The 20,970-nt window shown below is 28.8% G+C and overlaps 1 protein-coding gene across 2 annotated transcripts in view; it reads left to right on the forward strand.

The window, feature by feature from the left end:
• The window catches only part of LOC135956021 (atrial natriuretic peptide receptor 1), a 395,833-nt gene that overhangs the window by 350,157 nt on the left and 24,706 nt on the right, over positions 1-20,970 (forward strand). For both annotated transcript variants that reach the window (XM_065506486.1, XM_065506493.1), the window contains 3 exons: positions 744-888; positions 15,610-16,036; positions 16,296-17,018. In XM_065506486.1, the coding sequence (XP_065362558.1) occupies positions 744-888; positions 15,610-16,036; positions 16,296-17,018 (1,295 nt within the window). The remainder of the gene's footprint in view (positions 1-743; positions 889-15,609; positions 16,037-16,295; positions 17,019-20,970) is intronic.

A 20,970-nucleotide genomic window follows, 5' to 3' on the forward strand; every position in this document is an offset into this window, starting at 1 on the left:
ACATACATAATAAAATTGCTTACTTATTAGATAATATTTATCTGCTAGACAGTTTTAATTATACACCCAAATTATTATAAAATACAACACGATTAGCAACATATTTTAACGTATCGAATAGAACATTGTATTATATCTATAAATAAATTATAAATTGTTATTAATTGACCGTCTGGCTGGTTGGTAGGTTGATCGAACGAACGAACGTGATTGTTGATTAGTCAAAAAATTAATAATAATAATGAGATACAATAGATGTTTGTTGTTCAACAAATAAATCATCAAATTTCATGCTCGTGTAATCGGACTGGTTTACGTTTAGGTTTCACTTATTATATGGTAATTAATAGAAATATAGAAATAACATGTTTATTAACATGATGTCAAGGTATTAATAAATGCAAGTAAATAATAATTTATTTCATTGAAATTTTTATATACTAATGGCAAAACAATAGGTAGTTACAAAGAGATAAATTAAGAGATAATTCTGAGCATTATTTAGAGGCCTCCCTTTATTAATATAAAAGATTTTAATACTTTTTTACATCAGTTTGTTAAACTCTATAATTTTTAATAAAAAACTATTTCTCCAAAATTTTTAAATTTAACATGTCAAAGGAAATTTTTGGATATTCTATGAAATTAAAATGAGTGAATGACATTTTAATGTATTTAAGTTTAATATTCTTTCTCACATTTAATGTTTCAAACCATTTATGTTGTTCTTTCATTTTTTACAGAGTCCCTCATTTAACCTCCCAACCCTGGTATGATAAAAACGATACCAATGAGAACAATTTGAGGGCACGTAAAGCCTACACCGCCATGTTGACGGTAACACCGAAACAACCAAATGATGATGAATATACCAGAGTATCAAATGAGGTGAGTAGCGACAAATAGAAAATAAAGTTTAACAATCTGTAAAAGTAGACAACGAAAATTGCACTCTAAGGTGAAATAAACATCTTTTCTCAAATAATTTATGGCTGCAGAGTGTGAATTAAGTACTTGTTTTAAAAGAAAATCTTAAAATATAACATCATGTTATTTCTTGAGGCTTCACAATGTGAGCTAGTGATTTTAATTTAAAATTTTTATTTTCCACTGAGATTGAGTCTCATTTTAGTGGCTATTCAAACAAGCACTGGAAGTATATATGGAATTTATGGTATTCACTTAAAGAAGCTAATTTTGTTAGCTTTTAATAGCATTAACAATAGTTTTATTAAACTTCTTGGTTTGAGAAACATTAACAAATAACAAAAATTTGCCATAATTAATATTAATCATACGTCATGTTTAATTAAAAACTAAATATAAAAGTCACTTCTAAACTACTGCTGGAGGAGGAATTAAGCTTTCATTTCAATTAATAATTTAGAATATCAAGTTTAAACACTGTGGCATAGTAGGACATGACGGTTTTCTAAGCTGGCAAAATTTTCAAATATTAATTGATCTACAAATGTTGGTACATTTTTTATTGTTAGAAAGAAAGTAATAGTAACATGAAATTATTCTACTTAGTTCTAGGATTAGCCAAAGTTAAGTAAAAGTAAACAATAAAATATTCATATTTGGAACTCCTAAATAGTCCGTTTAGATAGTTTATTTTATTAGCATTTAATAACATTTACAAAAATCAAATCATATATTTTAGTTTAAAAAATATTAAAAAATAACAAAAATTTCTCATAATTAATATTAATCATACATCATGTATGATTAATAAATAAATATCTAAATAACTTCTAACTTACTACATCATTCGGTATAAGATATGGTAGATAAATATCAATAAGAGAAATAACGCTTTCATAATATTGTTTACGAAGTATGCCACAGTGTGCCCTATTTGAACAAGCCGATTTATAAAAAAAATACAAATAGAAATAGTTTTACAAGTTATTGTGTATTTTTAATTTAAAAAAATGATAAAGCATAATGCAATCATTTAAACTAAGAAACAAATCGAGTTTGAAAATTTTCCCGATTTAAATATAAAAAAACAACCAAAATTTAAATATTTTTAACTTAAAAAAAGCTAATTTATGAAGCCTATTTTGTTAGTTTTTAATAAAATTTATTAACATTTTATTATATCTTTTAGTTTAAGAAATATTAATAAATATCTAAAATAACCCATAATTAATATTAATCATACGTCAAGTATCACTAAAAAAATTTAAATATAAATAACTGCTAAACTACTGCTGCAATCGATTTCAAACTTGCTATATAAATAGAACAGCAATAAGGATTTTGTAATATTGTATTATTTGCAAAAATATCAAATTTAAATTCAAGTTAGGCCACAGTCTGCCAAAGTTGATAAACTTGGTTTTCTTAACTTAAACAGAAATTTAGTTTTCCTTTTCTTTAAAAAATACATCTAGTTTTCCTTTTCTTTAAACAATTATTTATGTTAGCAAACTGTTTTAGTAAAATTATAAATTTAAAACCAACAAAAGTAAGTAAATACTTTTATTAAAAAGAAAATCGCATGAAAAACTAAAAAATCTAAAACTTTCTTAAATAAAAACACTAAACCAAAGTTTTTACTTTTTCCGCCATTTTGTTCATACCTGTAGCTTTAACATGTCTAAAACAAAACAATTTATTTATAATGATGCCATGAAAAAGCGTCATGTTGTCTACAACAGAATGTAAACATTAGGTTGATATTTATTCAGAAGAAATTAAACTTAATATTAAAGTGTACAATTTTAAAGATAAGTGAATCACATCCTACTTTTAAAAATTTTACTATAGTTTGCAAATCGAAGACATAGTTATTGAATATCAAGCTGATTTTAGCTTTCATTAGTACTTTAAATCGTTTCAATAATTCTCTTAGTTTTTGAAATATTATTGAAAAACTAAAATTTGCCAGAATTAATATTAATCATACTTCATGTAGGATTAAAAAAATAAATACTAAAATAACTTCCAAACTATTGGTAAGATCGGTACAAAACTTGGCCCAATTACAGAAGACGGCAAAGCCTTCATTTTATTGTTTACTTGACAGCCCAAGTTTATATACATGGTTGGCAATAGGGTATCAAAGTTGGACAACTAGTTTATATACATTTTTACTAAACTATTTTTAGAACTTTAAAGGATACAAAACAGTAAAGGAATTTGACCAATAAACAATGATTAACTATTAAGGTTCCTCTCCACAAAACTTTATTATTAAGAAAAAAATAGGAAGTTCTAAAATTCACCACAGAAAAATATGTAGTTAACAAGCAAATGAAACATATTTTGCTATACCCAGTTATTGAATATAAAACTTATTTTGTTAGCTTTCACTTGTACTAAAAATCGTTTCAATAATTCTCTTAGTTTTCGAAATATTAATAAATAACTAAAATTTGCCATAATTAATATTAATCATACGTCATGTAGGGTTAAAAATATAAATACTAACATAACTTCAAAACTACTGGTGATATCGATACAAAACTTGGCCTAATTATAGGCGACAATAAAGTCTTCAGTCTAATGTTTACTTGACAGCCCAATTTTATATACAGGGTTGGCAATAGGGTATCAAAGTTGGACACAATTTTTACTAAACTAATTTTAGAACTTTAAAGGCTACATAAATAGTAAAGCAATTTTTAGTAATTAACAATGATTAACTATTCCTCTCCTTCAAATAAATATATTTTTACTCTTTTCTAAAACATTATTTGCAATAATATCAGATTTCTCTGAAGCAAACATAAATCCCATTAACCTAATATATACATAATCAAATTGCTTACTTATTAAATAATATTTGTCTGCTAGACAGTTTTAATTATACACCCAAATTATTATAAAATACAACACGATTAGCAACATGAATAGCAGTCAAGATATTGAGAAGACGAGCAATTTCAGAAATCATTTTATTGTAATCATGAATGTCAAGGGTATATATATTCACAAAATTTATATTTTTTCTGGATCGTTATAAATAGCGTAGTCGATATAGCCACGGTCTGACCGTCTGTATGTTGAAATCAACTCTCCGTAGCCCCCAAATTACATACATACATGACTCATCAATATATCCGCTATAGACCCGGTTCGTTTGTTATTATAAATTGAGGAAATCGGCTTACAAATGGCTGAGATATGATTAAAAAACCAGGACAACCTCGATTACACAGCGCAACACGAAAAAAAAATAACCATATACGGATAAAAGACCAAAAAAAGGACCCGTCTCACAGTTTTGCCCAAAGTTATGTACTTTTTTTATGGGCCCCCAAAGAGTTGCCATTTTTTGCAAAAAGTGGTAATTTTCTCAGGCTCATATCTTGCAAACAGTTCGGAATTTTGATTTACTCTCTGAGGCAAAGTTGTAGGCCTTCTCATAAAGAACAAAAATTAATAACAGATAAAATCAAAAAAACTATATCTTTAAGATCAAAATCGCAAAAAACTTTAAAAAATTCGATTTTTTTTAAATTTGTTTCCCCTGTTCAGGTCCATGGTTAGCAAACCGTTCAAAATTCAAGGAAACAATCAACTACAAAAATGTACCTAAGATCTCAGTAAGCAACTTTCTATAACATATGAACTTCCTAGGAATGATTCTTAACACCGTTTAGGTAGGTCAATAAACTATTTGGCCACAAACTATTAAATTATTATAAACTAAAGCATACTTTTAGGCGGCTTAAAAAAAGTATTTCTAAATTTATTTAAATTTTTTTTTTCGATTTTGATCTTGAAGATGAAGGTTTTTTGATTGTATATGTTCTTTATGACAAGGGCTACAGCTTTGCCTCAGAGAGTAAATCAAAATTCCGAACTGTTTGCAAGATATGAGCCTAAGAAAATTATCACTTTTTTGCAAAAATTACACCGAGGCCCTAAATCTTTGGGACCCATAAAAATAGTTTTTTGTTTTTTTTGTTTGTCTTTTATCACGTAGTGGGGTTCATGAAAAAATGACTGAAAAAATTACATATATGTAGTGTTATTTAACTATTTTTAATCTATATCTAATGATAGATATTTTAAAGACCTCTGCAACTCGAATTTTTGTCAAATATTTTTTTTACTAATAAATTTCAAAAAAATATTAAAAAAAATGGAAAAAAAATTAAAAAAGAAATTTAAAAAAAATTGGTTGCCATAAAATCTCTTTTTTTTAATTTTTTTTACTTAAAAATATTTAAAATTTTTCTTTTAAATTATAATTTGGTGAAGGGTATATAAGATTCGTTACAGCCGAATATAGCTCTCCTACTTGTTTGTTATATATTCTGGTAGACAATTTGTACCAACCTATTAATACCCTGAACGGTTAAAGAAAATTTATTGTTGTTTTTTATTATTACAAAATTTACTGTCAACTATTTACTGCAAACATGTATTGTATGGTAAAACAAAGATTAAAAAACTAGTAAAAAAAACAATATCTTCGATATTCCCTACAGACTGCAGCTAAGATATAATCAATAAAGAAAATAAATCATTAATTTACAATATTATAAAGTTATTATACAATAAATTGCTATAATATTAAATACAAGTTCACATAGCAAAAAAATTCAAGTGATGATTAATTTTATTTGTTGCTGTAATCAAAATTGTGTAGCCACAAGCAAACAAATTGTATTAACAAAAATATATAGCAACAAATGTATAAAAATAGTTAATACAAAGTCTATAAAAGCCATAACTTTCATTAGATCTACATGAATTCTTATCAAATTTTCTCTCTATAAAAATTGTCTCTGATGAAAGCTACTCCCATTACCTATTCATACTGACCATTTTGTTATACTATCTAACTTCTGCTAGTTTTCTTTAAAATTTCATTTTATTAAGAATTATTTCGTTCTGGTTTTTTTCTTGCTTCTCTAAGTGATTTTAAAGTTTATTTCTGTTGTCCTTTGGCTCTACAAGTAAAAAAAACTGTTTATTTTGTGCAGCTCTTACTCAACAGTAACAAATTGTATAAACTTATTTACTTAATGGCTGAAGTGTGTCTGCTTTGTTTTCATCGTTTTCTTTTATATGAGACAAGCATTCATTTAATGTTCAAAGACAGTGTAATAATTTGATGGAAATTGATATTGTTTTCCAAAGCATTAAATGTTAAATAAATATAATGAAATTTTTTTTTTTAATATTTGTTTAAAACAAAGTTCATCGATAAAGGCATTAAGTTTGCTAAGAAGATGTGAGGGAGATAAGAGGTTACAGCAGGTAAGATAAATTGGAAATAGGCAGGGGAATCTTGATAAGATCGTATTTTTTTGAATACTATTTCATGTAGGTATTTCCGTAACTAATTTGATACACTCAAACTATTATAATAGCTTTTATTAGCATTAACAAGCATTTTATTAAATTTCTTAGTTTGTGAAATATTAGCAAATATCTGAAATAACCCATAATTAATCATACGTCATGTATGATTAAAAATTAATATATAAATAACAGCTAAACTGCTGCTTCAATCGGTACAAAACTATGCAAATCAATAGAAAATAAATAAAGCTTCATAATATTGTTTACCAAAATATCAGGTTTTGAACTCAAAAAAGAAGCTAGACAATTCTGCTTAGTAAACTCATAAATTTAAACAATTTAATAACCGTTTTGTTTACAGAAAAAATTTTGTATAACAGTTTTTCTATACAAAATTTGGTGTATAACTGTTTTTTCTGTACAAAATTGCTTGTATAGCTGTTTTTTTCAATAGAAAATTTGTGTATGCCAGTATTTTCATTAGAAAATTTTTTGTATAACAGTTTTTACTATAGAATTGTTTGTATATAACAGTATAACAGTTTTTTCTATAGAATTTGTTTGTGTATAACAGTTTTTTCTGTACAAAATTGTTTGTATAGCTGTTTTTTCATGGACATTTTTTGTATACCAGTTTTTTCTATAAAAAATTTTCTATATAACAGTTATTGTCTATAGAATTGTTTGTATAATAGTTTTTTCTATAGAATTTGTTCGTGTATAACAGTATTTTCTGTAAAAAATTATTTGTATAGCAGTTTTTTTCATGGAAATTTTGTGTATACCAGTTTCTTCAATAGAAATTTTTCTGTATAGCATTTTTTCTATAGAATTGTTTGTATATAACAGTATAACAGTTTTTTCTATAGAATTTTTTTGTGTATAACAGTTTTTTTTTGTACAAAATTGTTAGTATAGCTGTTTTTTCAATAAAAAATTTGTATATACCAGTTTCTTCAATAGAAAATTGTTTGTATAACAGTTTTTTCTATAGAATTTTTTTTGTATAACATTTTTTTCTGTGCAAAATTTTTTGTATAGCTATTTTTTCATGATGACATTTTTTTATACCAGTTTTTTCTATAGAAAATTTTCTATATAACAGTTTTCGTCTATAGAATTGTTTGTATAACAGTTTTTTCTATAGAATTTTTTCGTGTATAACAGTTTTTTCTGTACAAAATTGTTTGAATAGCTTTTTTTTCATGGAAATTTTGTGTATAGCAGTTTTTTCTATAGAAAATTTTCTATATAACAGTTTTTTCTATAGAATTGTTTGTATGTAACTGTATAACAGTTTTTTCTATAGAATTTTTTTGTGTATAACCAGTTTTTTCTGTAAAAAATTATTTTTATAGCTGTTTTTTTTCGTGGAAATTTTGTGTATACCAGTTTTTTCTACAGAAAATTTTCTATATAACAGTTTTTTTCTATAGAATTGTTTGTATATAACAGTTTTTTCAGTAGGAAATTATTTGTATATTTCCATGGAAATTTTGTGAATACCAGTTTTTTCTACAGAAAATTTTCTATATAACATTTTTTTCTATAGAATTGTTTGTATATAACAGTTTTTTTAGTAGAAAATTATTTGTATAACAATTTTTCTATTTGTTTATGTAGAAAATTTGTGTATAACAGTCTTTTCTATTGAAAATTATTTGTATAACAGTTTTTCTATAAAAAAAATTTGGTATAACTGTGTTTCAATAGAAAATTTTGTGTACAACAGTTTTTTTCTATGTAAAATTATGTGTATAACAGTTTTTATATTAAAAAAATGGTGTATAACAGTTTTGTCTACAGAAAATTATGTGTTTGACAGGTTTCTATTTAAACAATTTAAGCATAATTATTTTTTCTATAGAAAATTTTATGTATAAAAGTTTTTTCTAAGGAAACGTTTTTGATTAAAATGGTTCTATAAAAAATGTTGTGTATACCAGCTTTTTCTATTCAAATTGTATATATAACAGAACTGTTTCGTAAAAATAATAAAACCTTTCAAAAATCTGGGGGTGAAATAAGTACAATTTGAATATTATTTTGATACCGACGAACAATTTTATTTTCCTTACCTGAATGTAACACATGATGATCTTAATTTGTTTACTTTGTCAATAATTTGAAATCTATAGTTCAGCCACAAATATATTTCCAAATTGACAAACGTTCAACCAGTCGATCATGCATATTTTTAACTAATAATATATATTTTACATAGCCTATTTTGTTAGCTTTCTAAGGGTTTTTAAATAAGGTCATTCAAACTTTTAGTATCAGAAATATTTCAAAATACCTAAAATTAAACATAATTAATATTAATCATACGTCAGTAACACAATAATAATGATAGAATGATAATTATAAACATAACTAATAAACTTATGGTTTAATCTGCATGAAATTTGGTATATTATTAAAGAAGAAATTAAGCTTTCATAATATGGTTTAAAAATATGTAAATTATAAGTACGAAATTGGCTATAGTGTAGCAAAATTTAAAAATATTAAATTCTAAAAAATCATAAAGATTTTTTTTGCTTTTTGTCTGGAATTTTCGCCTATTAGTTAAACCTATCAATTGCTTATCTTATTATTTTATATAACGTTAAAACTCTTAAAACAAATTTCAAAAATCCATTAACTTATATTATAAATAAAAATCAATTTAAAGATTTTTAAAAGCTTTTTATCCAACAAAATACTTTTAAATTTAGTTACACAAGTACTCTCGTACTTAAACACTATGGCAACATAGGGAAGATATAAACAGTCAAAAGGCATATAGAGGAAACCTTCTTCTCCTATGCTACTTATATGGTCTGTTATAATAACTTTAACCTGAATTACAAATGTGTTAAGATAATATTTCACTCAGTCACATGAGTAGAGAACATAAATACCTGTGTATGTATTTATTTGCAGAAGCAATGTGCTCTTCTTTCTTTAAAATCCTTAGCATTCTTTACACATTAAAGTAATATGAGTAAAAATTCCTTAAATATTATACTCTCATATAGGAATATACACACATGTGTATCAGTGTAGTTTATGTAGAAGATTTTAGCGGGTAAAATGAAACAGCGTCAACATAGTGACATATTTAAGCCAAATAAATGTAGTATATATGTGTAAAAATATGTGCTTGTGTAGTTAGTGTATGTTCAGACAGTTATTGTAAAGAGTGAATTCTTTTATGTCAATTTAATGGAAACTAAGTGGTCACAAAATTAACACGTTACCTCTATTACAATGACAAGAGATGTAAAGCATTTATGAGTACAATAATTCAACCAAAACTATAATACATCATCGCCAGAAATCAGTGTTACCTAAAAAAAATAAATTATATGGATACGCCAGAGTTAAACTATTAATAAACAAACGAAATGAACATATTTGAAACTGCCAATAACTTGATTAGGAAGCTTAATGTGTTTAGTTTTTATAGTATTTAAAATAAATTCACTCAGAAGTTTGATTAAAAAAATATTTTAAAATAACTAAAATAAGTCATAATTAATATTAATCATACGTCATGTATGATTAAAAAGTAAATATATAAATAACTTCTAAACTACTAATACGATCGGTACAAAACTTGGTACATTAATAAAAGACAAATTAAGGTTTCAAAATATTGAAATACAGGAATGACAATTTCAAATACAGGGATGTCAAAAGTGTAATAAAATTCGATAAAACAGTTTTCATAATTGTTCCATTTTACAAATACAAACCCAGTTCAAAATAAGATAAGGTTTTTAGTTAAAAATGTAAAAACGTCAAGATATTAGTGCTACTAACAATAGAAATACTACGTTCTAAGTTTCATCATAGAAAAATAAGTAGTAAACAAAGAAAATTAAGATATTTGAAATTACAAATTAAATTTATGAGAATAAGACAAAAAATATGAAAACAAAAACTTGCTGAATCATTTGTAAAAATGTTTTACATAAATGAATGAGAAGATGAAAACATTTGACCAAAACTCACAGACCTGCCGTTGTGATTCACCAGCAAACAAAATAAACATTTTAGTAATTTCGTTTAGGGAAAATAAAGAGCATAAATAATTATGTATGTATTTATTTGATTGTATCAATTTGCCAAATTAATATACAACCAAATTAATTGCACTTATCATTTAGCAAAAAATCTATTTATAATTTATTACTGTTCGCTGATAAGCAGGAATTAAGACTTGAAAAGTAGCAAAGCGTTGTTATCAATAATTGCAATAAGCTATACAAAATCAAAATATTTGTTATAGGAGGGAAAAATAAATTTCTCATTATTATAAGGATTCTCTAATTGACTTTTAAGTAAACCTAAAATAATGGCAACAACTCAATACAATTATTATATTTTATTATTGATTAATGGCTACAATATTAACCAGGTATTGATTTATTTTAGACTATCCAAATAAATTAAGTTTTTGTATAAGCATGATTACTTTAATTGGATATAATTGGCAGCCATTTAAACAAGTCAAGGAGACATAATTTTAACTAACAATATCTTGATTTTATAGCCCATTTTATTAGCTTTCTACAGCTTTTTAAATTATTTATATAAACCTCTTAGTTTTAAAAATATTTTAAAATAACTAAAATTAATAATAATTAATATTAATCATACGTCATGCAATACAGTAATAATGATGGAATAGTAATTCAATCATTAATTTCAAAACTAACTGGTTCAATCAGAATAAAACATGGCATATTAATAAAGAAGAAATTAAGCTTTCTGAATATAGCTAACAGAGTTGTCAAATTTCAATACAGGGTTGGATATAGTTTGCCAAATTTGAATTACTCGATTTTCTTGACTAGAAAATTTTCCAAGTTTTTGGGCTTTTTAATTAAAAAAGATAAAGACATTTAATAGTCATTAACATCGGGATATTTTTATTTACAAATATGTATTTTTAACCTAGCATTCCATAGCTTTTTAAATAATTTGGTTAAACCTTTTATTTTCAAAAATATTTTAAAATAACTAAAATTAAACATAATTAATATTAATCATACGTTATGTAACATTGAAAATTATTGAATTGTAGTGCAATACATACACCTAAACTACTAGTTGTATCTGCACAATACTTGAAAAGTTAATAGAGGAGAAATAAAGCTTTCATATTATAGTAAACAGGGTTGTAGAGTTTAAATAGAAGGTTGGCTATAGGTTAGAAATGTGTGCAAATCAATTTTCTTGACTAGTAATTTTTGTAAATATCCACCAAGTTTAAATTTTATTGCTATTTTGTATATATTATATACAAAACATCCTGTCCCGGGATTCTAGGGTGAAAAAAGAAAACTCCCGCCCAAACCCAAAAATTGTAATATCAAAAAGCCAAAAAAAAGAAAAATGTAAAATAAATTTTAAGCCTGATCTAAAATAATGACAAAAAACTCAAAAATCATATCAATATTAGCGGCTTATTATTGCCTACAGTAATTTAATCAGATGTCGAATTTCTTTACACTATCATAGTAAATCCAAGATTCTAAATTATAAGCATTCTTTTAACGGCTGATGACTTTAATTGGACATTTTTTATTTAGCCACAAATGATAACAAAATATAGATATTTTTACTAAAATTATCTCGCTTATTTAGCCTATTCTGTTACCTTTCCATAGCTTTTTCAATTATTCTTTTAAACCTTTTAGTTTCAGAAATATTTAAAAATAACTACAATTAAACATAATTAATATTAATCATACGTCATGTAGTAATACTACTGTAATTGAACAGTAATTCTATGCATAACATCGAAACTACGGGTTCAATCAGCACAATATTTGGTGTATTAATAGAAGTGAAGTTAAGCTGTCAGACTATAGTCTAAAATATTGTCAAAATTTATGTATAGAGTTGGCTATAGAATATCTAATGGAAACAACTTGATTTTTTTAACTAAATAAATTTTGAAAATATCATTCTGGTTGTTCTTAAATTGTAACTAACTTTTAAATAGACCTAAATAATGATAATAACTCGACATAATGATTACAAATTAATATTAGTAGTTTGTTGTCGGCTACAATAATGTACCCAGTTGTAAAGTTTTTCTTTTAGAAGCAACAAATTTTTAATTGTAATTATCATTTTACCGGATTTTCCTTTACAATACTGAATGAAGCATAAATTTAACATCATAAGCACCAAAAAGCTGTCTGATTACACTTGTTTACAAATGAAACATTTCTGTTTGCTCATGGAATGAAACTTATATTTTTGAGAAGAACTAGGGACGCTAGCTAATTGACCATTTTTTCTTTCCCACCTATACGTAAAAATTGTTAGACATATGGGTTTTTATTTTTCACTTGCCCTGAGTACTACTAATGCATACTGTAGTGTACCGAATTGTGGTAATTAGGTATTTACATCGTTTTTGGCTACTCAACACTCTAGCGAAGCTATTAGATACTTTGAGAGTTGTATTTTTTTGACAAAAACAAATTAACGGGGAAAAAATAAGTACTGTTTAAAGGTACATCTTTTTTGTAGATAAACGTTAATAAACCGATATTAAATACAAAACTCTATAGTAAAAACTATTTTAAAGTGTCTTCTAGAAAGTGCAAAATAAACCCAGACCATTTTTGTTTTATTTGCGGAAAAATTATTCAGTTAAATCGAGTTTTTCCAAACATAAACACTGCAAAATGCTTATTTACATTACTTTGGATTCCCCGCGTCAAATCAGGATAAAAAGTGGGTCCCTCTTTCGATTTGCACAAATTGTAGTGAATATATTCCAGATAAAATGAACATTAAAAATGTCAGTTTGGTTGAACCAAAAAAAATATTTTTGGTGCTACTCCACATTAAATTAGGTTTAATGAAAAATTTCGTAAAAGCTTTAGATAAGACAACACCAGCATTTCAATATTTATGCAGCGTGTTCCCGAGTCTTTCTGATGCTAAATTAAAAGAAGGGATATTTGTGGGTCCTCAAATAAGAAAAATTTTGGGTGGTACCAAATTTGAGTGTCTATTAACCGATGTAGAAAAAGCAGCACGGGATTATTTTAAACTTGTTGTTCAAGAATTTTTTTTAATAAATATATCAAAAGTATGACTTCCTGGATTTTTTTAAATATCTTTTCCGAAGTTAGAAGACCTAAAACATAAATACCCATATGTTTCAGTTCATTCAGTTTATAAATTTATCAAAGGTTTATAAAACAGATTTTGAATGGAAATTTTGTTTTATAAATTTAAAAATTTTTTATGCATATGGGAGTTATTTTTTAGTCAGAAATGGATTTAATAAAGAAAAAACGACATATTTCTAACTAAGTATATCTCGCTTATATGGCCTATTTTGTTAGCTTTGTATTGCCTTTTAAAAGATTTAGTTAAACCTCTTAGTTTTAGAAATATTTAAAAAAAACTAAAATTAAACATAATTAATATTAATCATACGCAATGTAACACAGTAATGATTGAATAGGAATGCAATACGTAACTACTGAATCAATCACTACAAAACTTGGTATATTAACAGAGGAGATATTAAGCTTGAAGAATATAGTTTAAATACTACAGAATGTCTAACTTATAAGGACTGAGATCGAAAAAACCTTAACACACGTTTTTCGTTAAAAGTTTTAATTATTGGATTTTTTTTTAATCAAGGTACCTTTGTAAAGCACATCAGTTATTAAGTTTAATGTCAATTATATTCATTTGTAGTTAATCTAATTAAAATGATGACGAGAAGAAAATGCGTACTAAAATTATTAAATATTTTCAACAAAAAACAACTCGGTCCCACAAAAAGTTGGCCAAACCATCAAAGGCATATAGTCAAACTGATTCCAATGTTATTAAACAGTATCGGGAGAACTTGTCCGTTGATGGAAAACCTTTTTTAGGTAGAATGAATGGGCCACATGATGTTTCTAAAGCTAATAAATAAAAAGCATTTTCAGAAGAGCTCGCAACACATCCGGTAGGAAAGCAGTCCGGTTAGCTGTGTTCTCGGACTATTTTTTGCGAAAAGTTAAAGCCAATGCAGGTTTAAAACACACAAGGCTCAAAAACTTCCTGACATAAACTCTGCTAAAAATTTAGAGGCCAATACCGGAGCACGGAAATTGAAGTCAATTTTTATACAAAAAATATGCTGCATAATGGATGCCAAACATTTCTCGCAGCTTCCGGGTCAATATTTTTATGTTGGTGATGCTCGAGGGAATGTTGTAGAAAACTTTAGGACCCAAAAGCAGAAAATTTTTCCAAAAAGTTCTTGCTTTTGCGGCAAAAGAAACCAAACATTTGTTACAAAGGACTCTATAAAATTTACATCAAGGAATGTTTACAAAAGAGGATGCTTCCATTCTTAATGTGTCCACTTATTTTTGGCCTGATTTGGCATCCTATCACTATGGTAAGCAAGGTCTTGAGTAATACAAGAACAATAATGTGATATTTGTACCAAGAGAGGGACATCCTCCAAACTGCCTGGAGAGATATTGGGCTCTTGTTAAAAGAGAATTGAAGAGCACAAAAAGGTGTCCAAAAGTGTAAATGGAAATGGACTATGTGTTCAAACAAAGTGAAAGCTTTATAAAAACCTTAATGGAAGGGTTTCCGGAAAAGATTCATAAATTCATCACTATTGATTAGAACTATAAAAATAATATTTTTTGTAAATTGTGATAATAATTTGAGTCTAATAAAAAAAGAAAATCAGAATTGCAAGTTTAGTGGTTTCATTTTTATCCTTATAGCCCCTTTGGTTACCTTTCAAAAGCTTTTTGAATTGTTTTGCTAAACCTTTTAGTTGCTGAAATATTTAAAAATAACGAAAAAATAAACATAATTAATATTAATCATACGTCATGTTATACAGTGATATGGATTGAATAGGTATTATATAAATAACTTCTAAACTAATGGTTCAATTGGAACGAAACTTGCTATATTAATATAGAAGAATTTAAGCTTTAAAGGACAATCAAGCCTAAATACAGTATTGCCTTTGGTTACTCAAAATTTAACAACTTGATTTTCCTGTCCGCTTAATTTTTTGAAAATATCAACAGAGCTTAAACAAATTTTAAGAATACATCATTTCACAACTCTAACTACAACCATAAATGTACGTTACCGTAGCCATGTAAAAAATTTCAAAATATCTTACCATTAAATCACCATTTTATGTGGCAACCAAACTTGTATAATACATTTTAAACATTATTTTTCGATTTTAATAGATATTTTTTCTTTTTATTTCTTTTCAACTTTTCTTTCTCCTGCTGACTCCTTAACATTTTAACGTTCATATGTCATGTATGCCAGATTAAGGCCATTGCTGCTGCCAAATACAATTATTCATTTCAAGATGATGAACCGATTTCGGCATTTGTCACCTCGTTCTTTGATGGTGTTCTTCTGTATGCGAATGCCTTAAATGACAGCATAAGAGAAGATCCCTCGGTTCTAACAAGGCCCATAAATGGCACCGATATGGTTAGACGCATGTGGAATCGCAGTTTTATGGGTATTACTGGCAATGTGACCATAGATGCTAATGGTGATAGAATTTCTGCTTACTCGTTGCTGGATATGAATCCTACAACTGGAAGATTTGAGATAGTGGCTCATTTTCAGCACAATAAATTGGAATATGTGCCGGGCAAGGTAATACATTGGGCTGGTGATAGGCTGGAGCCACCGCTAGATAGACCGGAGTGCGGCTATGATGGTTCTTTATGTCCGGATAATTGTAAGTATTGAGTTAGTTCAGCTAGCTAGTTTAGACTTTAAAAAACGTATAATCGCTCCTATAACTAAGTAATGATTCGCACAGAAACAGTTTTATTGTGTTAACTGAAGTAGTTGCTAGTTGAAGGATTCGAATGTTTCGATTGGCGGGAAACATTCGAATCCTTTCTCTGTATAATGGAGTTTTATAGGCCATTTCTTTGAGCCCTAAACTACAGCCTTGTTAAAACTTTAATTTATCTTTTCTCTTCCTTTTCCAGCTCTCCCCGGCTATGCCATACTCTCCATAGTCCTGGGCGCTGTGGTGGTCATTATGAGCATTTGTTTCTTTTTCGGCTATCGCCACTATAAATCGGAAGCCGAAATCAACTCTATGGCTTGGCGTGTTTCCATCGATGATGTTATGTTTCACAATTCGGCTGGCCGATGTTTTCGTGGTTCTTTACATTCCTTGGTCAAACACAGCTCACAAATGACTCTCATGTCCGATGACATGGGCTCGCTAAGCGGTGATCGTCAAATCTTTATACCCGTTGGTATATTTAGAGGCTGCAAGGCAGCTGTTAAAATCATCGATGAGCGCAATATAAATCTAACGCGCTCCTTGATGTTGGAACTGAAACGCATGAAGGATCTGCAGCATGAGCATTTGGTGAAATTTTATGGTGCCTGTTTGGATCCGGCCAAGAGTTTCATTCTAACGGAGTACTGTCCGAAGGGTTCGTTGCAGGATATTTTGGAGAATGATCAATTCCAGCTGGACTGGATGTTTAAGTTATCGCTAATGCATGATATTGTAAGGGGCATGCATTTTTTACACACTTCCGATATTAAGTCGCATGGCAATTTGAAGTCTTCGAATTGTGTGGTGGACTCAAGATTTGTTTTAAAAATCTGTGATTTTGGTTTGCATACGTTAAGGAAGACGAACGATGATAAGGGCAGTGATATAGAGAATTGTAATAGTTACGCACATTGGAGTAGTAAGTATAACCTTGTAAAATTTTATAAATTTTTTGTTTAACAAACAAATAAGTGCCATGAATTATTATGTTTAACAATTGCACTCTTACCGAACTTCACCCACACTAAGTTTGAACAAAAACTTTTGTTATGAAAAGCAAATAAAATCGATTTTTATACCCTTCACCTTCGTGGGAAGGGTATTAATAAGTTTGTCATTCCGTTTGTAATTTCCACAATATAATTTTCTGACCCTATAAAGTATATATTCTGGATCCTTATAGATAGCGGAGTCGATTAAGCCATGTCCGTCTGTCTGTCTGTCTGTCTGTTGAAATCAATTTTCTGAAGACCCCAGATATCTTCGGGATCCAAATTAACAATAATTCTGTCAGACATGTTTCCTATTTAAAATCAGCAAAATCGGTCCACAAATGGCTGAGATATGAGGAAAAAACCAGGACAACCTCGATTTTTGACCTATATCTGGATTACTAAGTCATCAATATAGACAATATGGATATCTAATGATAGATATTTCAAAGACCTTTGCAACGGCGTATATAAGACCATATTAAATTGGACCTACAATAGGTCAAAATATTTTTTAATCCGAATTTTTTTTTTTCAAAAAAAAAATTAAAAACAAAAAAAATTATTTTAAAATTTAAAAAACAAAAATTTTTTAAAATTTAAAAAACAAAAAATTCTTAAAATTTAAAATAACAATTCGAAAAAAAAATTTCCAAAAAATGAAAAAAACAACTTTGGCAAAAAAAATAAATTTTGTTTACCTAAAAATATTTAAAATTTTTATTTTGAAGTATAATTTGGTGAAGGGTATAAGATTCGGCACAGCCGAATATAGCTCACTTACTTGTTTTTTTTTTCTTCTTATTAAATCAACAACTTTTAAGGCTTTTGTTATTGCAAACAAAACTCATGCTTGCATTGTGCTTAAGACTGAACAAAACGTTTTTAAAAACTTTTACAAATATTCATACTTAAAATGAAAAAAAAAGAAATCTATACAAAATTATTTAAGATCCTGGCAAACAAATAGTATTATTTTGTTTTCTAGTAAATATTTAAATGAAATGAATCAGAAATTCTTATAAATTTTTAAATTTTTTATTATTTACTCAAGCAAATAGTTGGTAACCACATTGGCAATGTAAAATTCATATTTATTTTTGAAATATTCTACGAATCTATATAAATAGGCATTAAATGTTGTTAGAAAATGCCATTTCTTGAAGAACATATAGCAGAATTGTATTTAGTATTGAAGAGAAAGTGTCTTCACAACCACAAGTGGTGAATATTTCTAGGTCATAAGTATATATATATATAATACCTATATTTAGTTTAAGACTCCAATAATGTACAAATCAGCTTTAAGTCATTTTTTGACTCACTGGAACATCGTCGCAATGTGGGTTGTGTTTCACTGTTCTACCGATACTACAATGGTATGTGCTCTGCTGAAATTAGGGAACTTGTTCTCGAAACCCGTAGTTTTTTACACAATACATGCTCTTCGGCAAGGGAACACCAATTTGTTGTCGACTGGACAGTAGATCGCACAACACATTACAGGGTTCTGTTCTTTAGCCGTGGAATAAGCTTTCTTAAGTCTTAAGTCTTGCCTTCGATGTTGGGCAATGTAAAAGTTGTTCGTTTGAGATCAGCATATTGCAGTAGGAGCCTACAAGGACAAGTATCCATTTAGGTTAATATTAGATAGATGGCCTTCCCCGGATAACTCTTCCTTGTACTGGCTGACTAAACTAAATGACAGAATTGCTGTCTGACTCCAGAAAAATATCCCAATGCTTCCTCAAAAGTCTCCTGGGCCTGATGTTATACCAGCACTGGTCTTGAAGCAGTGTTCTTCGACGCTAGTTCGTCCATTAGCTAACTTTTGCTAGCCTTCCTATAGGAAAAATGATGTCGTTCCATACACCGTTTTGGCGAAAGTAAAGTGGTGGCTCTAGATATTTCTAAAGCGTTTGATAGAATATGACATGGTGCACTTTTAGCAAAACTTATTGCTTATGGTGTCGGTAATAACTTCTGTCGATTTATATCGAGCTTTCTCAGAGATCGCACTATACGAGTTGTTATAGATGGAATTTCATCAAACGAGTTCGATATCAATTCAGGGGTACCGCAAGGCTCCGTCCTTTCTCTTACTCTATTTCTTATCTTTATAAACGACCTTCTACGTCAAACTTCCAACCCTATCTACTATTTTGCAGATGGCAGCAACATTTACCATTCATATGCATTCAATTATATACCAAGCCTGTCGGAGATTGGGACAATGAGGCAAAATATGAATGATACGCTCAACCAAGATCTTGTGACAATCTCTGAATGGGGTTGTGCGAATAGAGTTGATTTCAATGCACGCAAGCCTCAATGTTGTATGTTAACTCACAAACGCACAACAGATCATGTTGCTCCATCTGTTTTTATGGGTGGTGTAAATATTAAGGAATCAGAAGCTTTTGATGTTCTAGGCATGGGTATTTAGTGCGATGTCCGCTGGACAAAACACATTTTTCGAGTGTCGAAAGAAGCATTCAAGTTCCTTGGTTTTCTAAAACGGTGTAAGAAATACTTCACTCCATCTGATCTCCTTACTATTTACACCACTTATATCCGACCTTAAATGGAATACAACTCTCATGTGTGGGCCGGTGCTTCAAAGTCTATTTTGGAGTTACTCGACCGCGTACAGGAGAGGGCGAAGGTGCTTATCGGCGACAGTAGGGTATGCAGCTCTATTGACTCACTGGAACATCGTCGCAATGTGGGTTGTGTTTCACTGTTCTACCGATACTACAATGGTATGTGCTCTGCTGAAATTAGGGAACTTGTTCTCGAAACCCGTAGTTTTTTACACAATACATGCTCTTCGGCAAGGGAACACCAATTTGTTGTCGACTGGACAGTAGATCGCACAACACATTACAGGGTTCTGTTCTTTAGCCGTGGAATAAGCTTCCTCCTGAAGTCTTTCCTGTCACTTTCAATATAGGAAAATTCAAATCAAATGCCCACAAACACTACTCCCTCTATCCTCCCTCCCATAACCTATTTTCCTAGTTCCAACACAATGCTTTGCATGAATAGGGGTCATCCCCTGAGAGCTGGTCCAACGTTTCCGTAAGAAACGTTGTTTAGTTAAAGACGTGTTTACATATATTTTATCTCCAGCATTGAACTTCGTGCTTATCAGCGTAAAAAACGATTACGCATAGCCTCAGTATACCCATGATTGTTTAGTTTAGTTTGGAAGTGGTGTGCACTTCCACTCAGAGACCGTAAGGTCCATTGCGATTCCCTTCAAGAGTCATATATAGTAAAGAAGGAATGTGAAAAAGAAGAATCCAAATAGGCATAGAGAAGATATTGTTTACGGATTTGAAATCTTTGTAAAACGCCCATTAAGTAGCCAACCTATTGCCCTAATAAAACCTAGTATGCTACTCAGTTCACAGCCAGTAATACTAACTAAATTCATCCATAAATATGTTTCCTAGTCATTTAAATCTATGAGCCTGTAATCTAGGGCAGTTGAATATAATATGCTCTACTGTCTCCAGCTCCTCTACATCCCCACACACCCTACAGAAATCCTGTGTGCCATTATCCCAATTACCTATGAAAGCCTCAATTGAGCAATGACCGGTTATCACTCCTATTGCAATCCTGAAGCTACACCTATCGAACTCAATCAGTGTTTTGGTTGCCTTTTCATTCAGTTTTGTACAAAAGGCCCTGGACACTTTGCAATCCGTCTTACTACTCCAGGATTGGTTGGTGGAGTCACGCAATCTTTCAAATATTAGCCTGTGGTAGTGACATGCATGAGGTTTTACCCCCCATTCCCTAGTACCATAATCTAAATCAGAAGCATGTCTGGCCAGTTTTTCTGCTACCTCATTTCCCTGTTTATCACAG

The sequence above is a fragment of the Calliphora vicina genome, chromosome 1 (genome assembly GCF_958450345.1).
Source record: "Calliphora vicina chromosome 1, idCalVici1.1, whole genome shotgun sequence".
Lineage (NCBI taxonomy): Eukaryota > Metazoa > Arthropoda > Insecta > Diptera > Calliphoridae > Calliphora > Calliphora vicina.